Here is an 11,705-nt window from a genome sequence, read left to right as displayed (position 1 = left end):
GTGGTCACCCCTACTCATTGAAATATACTGTACTGTAAGAAATATTATTAAGTTCTTATATCACCAACGCGCAATCAAAATTGGGAACTAAGATGTTATGTCCCTTGTACCTTCAATAACACTGGCTCACTCACCCTTAAATCAATACCCAATAATAGTAAGTATTGCTTTTTTGCGGTAGAATGTATGATGAGTGAATGGTACCTACCCAGGCGAGCCTGCATAAAGCTGTACCAAGAAAATATGCACTCAACAATTCTGATAGATATATAACAATAAAAATACAGACTCAACTAAATAATATAATCAACACAGTGAACAATATTATTGATGATATGGAAAATAATTACACATTATAATTATTTTTATAAGCTTTTGTTTATGTTCACCTGTTAGTATGTTTGGTTCACATCTTGCAACTGACATTTTTTAAACACTTTTGCAACTAGTGACAATAAAATAACTAGTACACTAAATTGTATTCATTTTGGTACAGAGATAAAATTTAAGTTTTTATTTAAAAAGGTTTCTTTAATACCGAGTTATACCTATTTGTTATGGGCTCTTAGAAAAAAAATAAGTGAGTACGTATGCTTATTTAGAATGTTGATCGTATTTAACCCTAGAAGTTCTTCCTTTTAAGACCAAGTTACCATATTTTATTCAAGGCTTATTATCTGAGGGTCAATGATTGTACTTACGGTGTACGAGATTTATCTCGTTGATATAAAAACTTTCACCTTCACTGATCAAGTGATGCCCTTTATGAAACACACTGTATAATATTGACGACGTGATTTCAAAATCACGTCATTCATGAATATGAAAAAGGAAATGTTTACATTTATAACGTATTATTTTAATAGCTGGGAATTTTATATTACGCATATTAAACTTTAATTTAAACTTCATATAAACAAATTTATAAAAATATATTTGTTAAAGTAAATAAAATATTTGTTTAAACATGACTTTACTAATGAAATAACTACCGGGTTTATTTTAATTTTTTTTTTTATTTATATTATTATTTTGCATAATGAACCATGCTAAATAATAATCAATATGCATATTTAATCATAACACGCATAATTTTCAATAATTGTTCGGATATTAAATAAATGTTAGAAGCTAAGCGTCAAAAATTGAAGTGTAGCTTACTCTACAGGAGAGTTAGAGTCCGATGGTATAGGGAACGCGGGGCCGGCGCGGGCGCCCGGACTATGACGTCGCTTTTCTACGACGCGGCGGCGGCGCGTACGCGGCGTTCGGCTTCCCGATATAAAAGCCTCCACCGCCCATTCACCCGCCCGCAGTGTGTGCTAGAACGTTACAGTGACCACTACTCCCGTGCAAGGACTTATTGTTTAACCATGAATTCACGGTGTTTATTAGTGCTAGCAGCCGCCCTCGGCGTGGGTACGTAGAATTTGAAATATTTAGGGTGCGGCGAAGCGAGCGGATAGTGTGTGTTAAGAAGGATCGATATTGTGTCAATATGCGATCGCAGTCTATAATTGCGAACGCGAAAGCTGTTAGTGTTATCGATATTGGTTTCCACACTGCTTGCGTTGCAGCAGAAAGTGCTATGAATAGAAATTGCAGTCATTTCGCTCTATGGACATGCATTGCGTGTCCCTTTGGGTGGTCAATGTTGTTGTGGAGATAACATCACATGAAAAAGCATTCATCATTCATTTAAATATAATACTCCGAAGATGAGTTTTCATAATCATTTTCACATGAATAAATAAAAAAAAATACATTAAAAAGGATAAAATAATTGTAAGCAAATATAAAATATCCACATCATCTGCCGCTTTTCCGCTTCTTCATTCGCTTTTAATAATGAAACTTGTGCTTAAAAAATATTCCAACAGCTTAAAAGTAAAAAAAAATATCAATTTTACTCATATTGAGCTAATCTCAGATTGAATAATATATACGTTCATTTTCAAAAAAAGTAGTAATATTTTTAAATTCAGATGTATTTCTTGAGATTAAGTATGTTTCAGATTATATTAATAACCCAGATAATTTAAAAAATAGTCACTAAGTTACTTAGATATACTACACCACAATTTATCTTAAAGCGACGTAATCAGATAAATGAAGCAATTAATGCTATCGCCCCCATTAACTTTCTAACCAACACATTGAATTGCATAATACTGAGTACCAAAATATAAATACAAAGCATAGCATGTCATATAGCAAAAAATCTACAATCGATTAAGAAAATATATCCCGTAAATACAAGATAATAAATAAATCAATGTATAAAAAAAATCTTTATCGTGACATTTCTAATGATACTTGCATATTAAATTATGCATATATATTTTTATACATTCATAATTTATATGTTTTGTAACATAAATCGTTGAGCAACATAAACCAATATTAAACACTTTCAAGTCTATTAACTTACTATAATTATAATAAATATAGTAAGTTAATATCGATCGATAAAATCGATAAAATCGATCAAAGCTAAAAATATATCGTTATATTTTCGTCCTAAATATAAAATAATTATTTGGTTATTTTATGAAGTTATTTGTCAAAATTATATTAAAAAAAGAGTACGTAAACAGTTGACAGTTCAATTTCTTAATGTTACACTTGATAAAACGTTCATTTTAAAAATTAATGAGTGCTTACTACATTATTAACTATATAAAAAAATAATAAACTATTAATTAATATTTGAATAGCTTAATCGTTTTGAAATATCTACACATTTTATAAAAGTTCAATGACATATTTCATAAATATTTTTGAAATAGTTTATTTATTTGTCAATCTCATTGTTTTATTACTTTTTGTAACGCCGTAGGTGAATATGACACAATGTGCATAAGTTTATATTGAAGTATATATTTATTATGCAAAAGTTATTACGATACAGTAATAGAATTTAAATCGTTACTCATCCTAGCAGGACGTTGTTCCTTTCATCGATTCGATTATGGAGTTTTACAATCACTCGTTATTTTTGGCACGTACCCAGTTCTCACGAAATTGCTACGTATGATTTGCGTAAGATACTTTTTAAGTTATATTTTATAAGGCAATCATTGCTAAAGTTCTTAAATAGTTCGTAAATAGATCGTATCGAAATAATTTTTCGTGCTAACCGATAACTATAATGTCGAAGTTGCAACAAAGGGTAACAGCACAAATTGGTTGAAAAGAATATTTTAAAGACATGTAAAGATAATTACGATTTTACGTTCACAAAATAATCGATCGCGAAATTTTATGGTCATTAAAATTAAATATTCATAAAGTTATTATTGCGTGAAGGTATTCAATTATACAGTCTCGCTGTGCGTGTTTGAATTTCTCAAGAATAAAGAAAACTCGGTGAAAATGATCATACTGGTTGAGTGCACAGACGCACGAGGCCATCATTTAATCTCAGATCTATTATTAGATTTCGAACATTATCTCGCTATTAAAATTATACCGTCATTGATAGGTGAGAGAGCCAGTGTTACTAGGACAGGACAAAACGTTTTAGTTCTCATTATTGGCGATGTATTAACGGTATACGAAATATTTATTTTTTGTTCCGTGCAGATATATAGCGGTGATGACCTTATTATCAAGGGGTTTACTGAACGTAGGATTAAAAAATATATGTTTAATTGGTGATTCTAAACGAAACAATGCAACGGAAGTTTAATTGTTTTGTGCACAAAAATTCTTTTTTTTCAACAATGATACCCATAGCTAACAATACGCTGTAATTCTGTTCATTCTTGTATGAAGGTTGTGAGTTAGACACTATACGTAATTAAACGATATTGTAGCTATGCATTTCCGTAAGTCACTTTACAGTTATGAGTCGTCAAATAGGACATTGAGGCCGACCGACAATCATTCTAACTCAGTACGTCCTTCAACGGTATACATATCCGGTGCTCATTGTAATTGATATTAAAATATGTTGAAAATTTAAAATGATAAAGTCCTAAGTACACTAATTCGTTATCGATTATTCGAAGAATCCGTGCAAGGCTTTAGACACATAAAGCGAATACATTATAGTGTATATTGTATATGTCACGTTTTATAAATAGTGTTATATTCAATCACAAAGCATCTCGAGCTTATACTGGTATTATTCGTCGGAGATTGTCTGTCCTTCGACACGATGATATAAATAGACTCACGCGGCCCTTGTATTGTATTGTTTTTATTCTTCAGGTACACACATTGCAATCTTTTGTATGGAAATCCATGCGAATCAATGAAATTCATCATGGAGATTAAACAAGTATTTATTTAAATACTTCATTTAATTTGTATTTAATAAATAAAACTTTTATCATTATAAATTGATAATACTTTAATGTATCGAGAAAATCAGGCAGCATATTATATCGTATCAATTTCACATTTTTATGTGTAAACGCGACTTTTCACAGAGCACATTTTCATTATTATTTGTAGTTGAATAAAAAATGTATAGTGTGGTTTAAGTGATGAAGTCGTGCGAAAAATTAAATTTAAGATGATGTAACTGTTACGAGACTTAAACGAGCTAAGACGTGTTAAATGATTACCGTGAATACTTAGTACTGTTTAATTTTTTTCTCGTTTATAATTTAAAAAAAAAACATGTAAAATCTATTTTCGATTTGTGACCTAAAACAAATTTTTTGTAATAATATATTGTTATTACGTTTCTAAGGTAAACTAATTAGACTTTAAATATTATACTATTAGATAATTCCTCACCTAAAGAGAGTGTTAGTAGATATACATATATATGTGATAGAATTTCATCTGATTCATGCATGTTTCAACATAATGTATTTTTTATATCCGCTTACGAGATAAAAAAAAGGAAAGATTAAATGTTAATATTTGATCTTTCCTTTTTTTTTATAATTATTGTAATCATCGGCTAAAATGAGTGCTATAGGATCATAGATTTTATCTTACCATAACTTTATCGTAACGAATTTCAACGAGGAAATATTTTTTATTAAAAATAAAGAATTTTAATTATGTTTTAATTTAATTTAAAATTCAAAGTAATTGTGCTGAGAGAAATCCAAACTCCTTTCACTACACACTCGACAATAACTGTTATCTAATCATATTTTAAATGTTACATAAAGCTTCCATAAGATTCAGGTCTGGTTTTATATTACTTATATATTTTGTCTTACTTGAGACAAACATATTATTACTATACGATCAAATATATATCTATAAAAGGTCTCAATAATGCTAACTGTTTATAAAATACATCAATTTAATGGTTTTATCGTTAAAGTACCGAGATTTACCGAGATTAATACCGAGAGGCAAATTTTAAGCACGCGTTCTCTGATATATAAATAACTCCTGTTTCACCTGTTTCGTAACTAACACAGTAATATATTCAAAGTATTAAATTATCTAATAAAATTAATTATGCAAATAAAAAAAATGTAACATAAATATATGTAAATAGATGACATTTTACATAATCGACCAAGTTTGTTAAAAATTCGGCTAAAGGTCAATCGTGGTCGTGATGAGCGCCGAGATGTTAAGGAAATCGAAAGTTACACCCACATTAAGCTGGTTTTGCGTCAATTGTAAACTTTCACTGTACCACTTAACACTTTATGACCTTTACGATAAATATTTACATAATCATGATCGGTTTTATGTAATTCGTATTTTTTATATTTGGTAATATGTGAGCTAAAATACAAAATTATGTGTATTAATTTTTTTTTAAATTAAAAATCTTTATAAAAATTGTGTTCAATTCGAATTTCCGAAATCATAATGGCATTTATGCCTAGCTTATTTTAAAGGTCGAATTAATTACGAATAACAAGAATGTTATAGACAATCGTCGAACCACATCAAAGCTAAGTATTTGTGTCACGGAAACATGCAAATAATACAACCTGCCACTGTTATACAATGTACTCGACATAGATCAGTAATTATGTCATGCCGCAAACTGCGCGTACGCTCGACCCACAGGGCTCGGGTGTCGCTTGCGTAAAGCTCCACTGTGCATACGCAGTGCTAATTACACACATCATATATTGCCTTGAAAATATAGGTTATGACATGCTTTCTCTTAAAACGAAATATGAAATTATTCAATATTTTGATACGAATAAACAGCGAGATAATTTTTTTTAACTAGTATCAAGACGATTAAATCGTAGTATTTTATATTGTATTCAATGTTGAACACGTAAGATTGTAAAGTAATATTTTTATAAACGCTGTTTATAAGTGACAATTTTATACATTGACCGGAATTAGTAATTGATTTATTTCAAACTGCGGTTATTAAGTTTTAATCTTGTGGAATGTGTTAGTTGTTAACCTCGCTTCCGTTAAATTTCAATAAACGAGACTGGCTGCCTTCGCTTATGTAGATGAGTTTATGGCAACTTTTGAATAGAAAATTAACTTACTTGTTTTTTTTTCCAAACAGTGCTTTTTAATGTATGCAACAAATAAAGTGAACGTCCATAATTATTTTAAGTATTCCTTGTCTGTTCTAAAACAATTTTAAATTGTGACGTGTTACCGTTTCGTTCAAAAACGTTTACATCTAATTTATTAGGAATATTAGGTTTATTACTTCCTAAATATTAAAATTTCAAATGTCAAAAAAAGACATAATATATTCGTCATTAATTTAGCAATTTTCACATTACATCATGTGATGTTTGTAGTTATAAATGTCATATTGTATTGCGAAATACCTTAGACGTTCTTCTTCTTTGCAAATGTCAACTTGTACATAACCGGTATAACATGACATAAGATACACAGAAACACGTAATTACTTTAACGAAACGTAATTGATATTTAACGGATTTCTTACAAATCAAATACTTGGAAATCTCTAAAAGAAATCTATAAGGAGCCGAAATATAATTGTTTCCAGTTGAATTATATTTTTTAAGAAGTATAACAACATGCTAAGTAATTAAATATAATTAGTACAAAACATTTAAGCATAGCAGTCGTGAGTAATTGATTAATAAATTAATTGGGCTCTTTTTGTTGGTGAAACTTAGATAATTAGTGAGACTTCGTTTAGGATATTAATAACTCATATCCAGCGGCGGTTTTCTGATAAATCGAAAATTGGTACGAGTAACAATGAGTAGGTTAGTGACTAGTACGTTGCTCAACACAAGTTTGTCGCGTTGCATTCCGCGGAGAAAGAGCGGCCCTGCCCGCGACCGGTATGTTGCAAAATCTGTTGCGTGCTATAATCACAGCTGAGTATAACCTGGAGGTGACTTGTTTCGAAACTACATTATGAATTTAAGAAGACGATTTGAGATTATCTGGGTTTATTTGTATATGTATATTTTATTCATTTAATTTAAATATAAACGAATGTCTATTTTCTAACACTTGTATTAATGTCATGTGTATTTTTTTTACCCTGAAATATATTTAATGTTATTTTCTTTTGTTTAGCTGTTGCCCAAGAATCCTTCAAATGTCCCGATGACTTCGGCTTCTACCCTCACCACATCTCTTGTGACAAATACTGGAAGTGTGACAACGGCGTCGCTGAACTGAAGACTTGCGGTAATGGGCTCGCCTTCGATGCTTCTGACTCCAAGTATTTGACTGAAAACTGTGACTACCTCCACAATGTCGAGTGCGGCGAGAGGACACAACTTGGTGAGTTATAAACATTTCAACTATTTTTTACTTAAATTACAATAAAATAAACGATATTGACAAAAAAAAAACACGTAAACAAAATACCATTCCAACTTTTTAAAATAAATTTTGAATGTGTTCAAAGATTTTCGTAATAATTTTAGTACCTTGATGACAATTGCTTGAAATATTAATGTACAAGATTATTCTGACCTTGTAAGCAATGCGGAAATACAGCGACACAATTTCATTTTAAGGATCGAGATATTAATTATTAATCATACATTAAAATAATACTAATAACAATTAATGGTCAAGGTTGGAGAATATATGATAATAATGTGTAACAAGTCCTACCAGGATGTAACTGAAGGTCACTTGGTTAATGCCTACAGATGGATACGAAGATTTGACATTTACGTTTGCACAAATTCCATAATACGTTCTATATTAATAGCCTTGAACTGGTGAAATTTATTCAAATTGGTCTACGTAACAGTATTTAAAAACGAACTAGAAAAAAATCTTTAAATGTTAATAATATTGTGTAATTTAAATATTATTATGTGACTCAATAGGTCACTAAGGTAATATATTAAGTCGAAGATACTCTTATTATGATTTAGATACAAAAGTTCCTGTATAGTTTACTCGGACTACGCCCAATAACATTGATTATTGGTTACCATATATAATATTGTTCCTGACAAAGATTTAACTTTGTCTTATGTCTGCAGAGCCCCCAATCTCAACTCCCCACTGCACGCGGTTATACGGTATCTTCGCTGACAATGCCAAGTGTGACGTTTTCTGGAACTGCTGGAACGGTGAAGCTTCCCGCTACCAGTGCAGTCCTGGACTCGCTTACGACAGAGAAGCCCGTGTGTGCATGTGGGCTGACCAGGTCCCTGAGTGCAAGAACGAAGGTGAGCTACAGTACAGCTATCGATCAAGAAGTGATTTGGTTACCTTTTTGACCTGATAATAACGATACATCTGATGTTTCTCAGAAGTAGCAAACGGTTTCTCTTGCCCCGCCCCTGGTGAGGTTTCCAACGCTGGATCTTTCAGTCGTCATGCCCACCCCGAAGATTGCCGCAAATACTACATCTGTCTTGAGGGAGTAGCCCGTGAATACGGTTGCCCGATCGGAACCGTCTTCAAAATCGGTGATGCTGATGGTACTGGTAACTGCGAAGACCCCGAAGATGTTCCCGGATGGTAAGCTTTATAACACTTAAACTAATCTCGTGAACTTACCTTCTCGTTCAAGTAAAACAGTTTTGACTAAACAACTTGAACTCTATTTACTTCTAAACTCACTAGTTGGATTCCACTGGTGGTGTTTTAAAAGTCAAATAACAACTTTAATTTTGTCCCTGTAACCCATTGTCTTCCTTGTGACTAACCATACATCTGCACATTCTACTGCGATCGGTACATATTATGCGTATGAAGAATAATATAAATAATGTTAAGGTAAACAAAAGCACGTCCATCTAAATACTGGAGTAAAAAAAGCGTTACGCCGTTTACAGATGATGTAAAATGTTTAGGTCATACACGAAGTCTACTAGGATGAAGAAGATTCCAGGGTTGTTAATGTTATGGTTTATTCACGTACAGCTCGTGGTCAATGCCGACGTGTAATGGAGAATGATAATGAGCGCTTATTTAATCTAACGTAACATTTGTGACGACGTCTAAAATTAAGCTCGCCATTACGTAAATTAACACCGATTTACTATTATCTATAAAAAGCACGTAATTCGTTAAATAAATCAATTGTACCGGTATAAATTAATACAAATGAAGGTCGTTTCTTGGGTTTTTTCGAACCAATTCAATAGTATAAAGAAAAATAAAATTTCTCGAGTAAAGCGAGCGGATAGGTTTTAGTATTCTTGTTGCCATTTCAAGGCAGTTCACTCGATATTGAGCGTTGTGAACGAGTTCTTGTTACACAATTAACGATACTCTTAGTCACAACTTCTCGTAGTAAAAGTTGCTAGAATTGTAATATCCTTTTATATAAGATTGCGAAAATATAAAAGTTAAAATATAAAGCTTAGAGTAATTTAGTTGGTAGAAACGAGAGGTAGTAAGGTTGGCGTACCTTTTCAGCGAGGACTACTACGGCGATTTGGATCTGAAGTCAATCCGCAAGAGCGAACTGCTCGCCGGCCTCCAGAGCAGCGGAGCACACTCCACCCAGCCCAAGATCAAACCTCGCCCCCAAAAAGAAAACTAAATACTCAACTTCCCACCCCCTAACCTTATAATACTCACAACTTTAAGGTCCCAACACAGCACGAGCAACTACAACCTGTACAGGTTTTCATATTAAATCACAGCTCAGTTAATAAAACGTTGCTATTGATGTGTTCAAGACTTAATTTCAGGTTCAAATTCGTATATTTTAAGTGAGTGAAGCCAATTTGATTTGTATTCATTTCCAATTGCCAAATACTTTTCTCGTTGTAACCTTTGATAACAGTTTCGGAAGGCAGGTTAGAAAGTTTGTAGAAAACATACTGCGGTAGCTATATTTATTTTATATTATACGTAGATTTGAAAGCGTCCTGTTAGGTAATACCGAGATCTAATTTTACCACGTCATGCTTTTTTTTATAATAGAATTGTATTTTGTTGTTATTAAGATGATTCTGTTTGAAAATGGGTTTGCATTTATGAGTTTAAGATGTGAAACGATGCAACAGGACTTCTAACTCAAAATCAACATTCCGATTGTACCAGCCACGGCCTTGTAAATAACTTATATACTGTTTTCTCGCTGCGACTGAGTGTTGTTGTTCGATATAGAAACTGTAATACTTAAGATTTATGTTTAGTGATAAAAATAAACAAAATATATAAAAAAAATTATAATGTTGTGTGATTTTCGTTCTTCTATAGTTGCACAATGCACGATGTCTCCCTGTAACATAAACTTTCACATCCACTCTAATTCCTATTTTACTGCATTCACTTTCTAATAACATTTTAATACTATCTTGTATCTCTTTCAGTAATTTCTTGTTCTCTTAGTCTGTATATATTCAACTAGTAATACTCGCCAGCCTTTTGCTCAACAGTACCAAAACCATTGACGGTTTTGCTAACAAGAGGTATGTTTCTTCGTATTTCATAAATCTTAATGGTTATAAGCAAATTTTTCTAACATTTTACCGGAAATTTTAATGGTAATTTTAATTTGGAAATTAACTAACGAAATATGTAATTATTTGTGTAATAAACAAAATTTTGTTATCTGTTTTAAGACTTGTATGAATAATTTTCTTTTTTGCTTGAAGTCTAGAATGAAATAGGTAAGAGCATTTTTATAATACTTTTTTGATTGTTTTACAGCGAAGATTACTACGGTGACGTCGACTTGAAGGCCCTCAAGAAGTTGGGATTCTGAATGTCAAGGAGCGACTCCAAGGACAGACTGAAGTTAAACCCTTTTGATTTGCTTAAAAAGTAAAGCCCTCTTCAGTCTTTAGAAAAGTTTAAAAATCGTGATTATTATATAAGTTCAATGTTCAAAAAAAAACATAATTAGCACAGAAAATTAATCTGAAGGTCAGTCTGAAGAGGCGCTCGAGTCGGATGAGATTTAAAAAATTAGAAGATTGCGACGTCTTTTGTTTTTTAAATATGTTTTCCAGTTTTTTGTCAAAAAATTAAACTTCATGAAAATGAAAATTTAATTGTTGGCAAAAAATGTTAAGATTTGTCGCTTTCAAAGTAACCACTTTGACATGGTACCATATGTCGTGGTGCTGTGTCGAAATGAACAATGTTTTAGTCATTTAATCTAGATGTAAGTCTTAAATAAGTCAATATTTTTTTATGAATTAATGTAAATAAAGTCGTAACCAAACAAAGTTTTTCATTTATTATAAAAATGTCAATAGATTAATTTGAAGCTTTAATTTAAATATACTTTTTTAGAAATTACCAAGTCCAGGTTTTTAATTTTTATACATAACAAAGTTGAATTGAATTGAGTACAATAAAACACAGTAGTTATTTATATT

General features: G+C 31.5%; 1 protein-coding gene across 2 annotated transcripts; it reads left to right on the top strand.

Annotated features, from left to right (window-relative positions):
• Nucleotides 1–1,289: 1,289 nt before the first annotated feature.
• On the top strand, nt 1,290–11,548 carry LOC125072576 (protein obstructor-E). 2 transcript variants are annotated; one of them, XM_047683216.1, is made up of 5 exons: nt 1,290–1,419; nt 7,471–7,680; nt 8,400–8,588; nt 8,673–8,883; nt 11,032–11,548. In XM_047683216.1, the coding sequence occupies exons 1-5, from the start codon at nt 1,374–1,376 to the stop codon at nt 11,084–11,086; spliced, it is 711 nt and encodes a 236-aa protein (XP_047539172.1). In that variant the 5' UTR covers nt 1,290–1,373; the 3' UTR covers nt 11,087–11,548. The 2 variants fall into 2 exon arrangements, with proteins under 2 accessions (XP_047539172.1, XP_047539166.1); XM_047683210.1 differs by lacking the exon at nt 11,032–11,548 and adding an exon at nt 9,787–10,545.
• Nucleotides 11,549–11,705: the final 157 nt, after the last annotated feature.

Source organism: Vanessa atalanta, chromosome 2 (assembly GCF_905147765.1).
Source record: "Vanessa atalanta chromosome 2, ilVanAtal1.2, whole genome shotgun sequence".
Classification (NCBI taxonomy): domain Eukaryota; kingdom Metazoa; phylum Arthropoda; class Insecta; order Lepidoptera; family Nymphalidae; genus Vanessa; species Vanessa atalanta.
This window is presented reverse-complemented; position numbering and strand designations above follow the sequence as displayed.

Bases quoted from the DNA above. Each gene is read 5' to 3' on its own strand.
- LOC125072576 (XM_047683210.1), top strand. From the start codon at position 1,374: ATGAATTCACGGTGTTTATTAGTGCTAGCAGCCGCCCTCGGCGTGG. The intron at 1,420-7,470 runs GTACGTAGAATT...TCTTTTGTTTAG, and splicing joins AGCAGCCGCCCTCGGCGTGG to CTGTTGCCCAAGAATCCTTC. The intron at 8,884-9,786 runs GTAAGCTTTATA...GTACCTTTTCAG, and splicing joins CCCGAAGATGTTCCCGGATG to CGAGGACTACTACGGCGATT.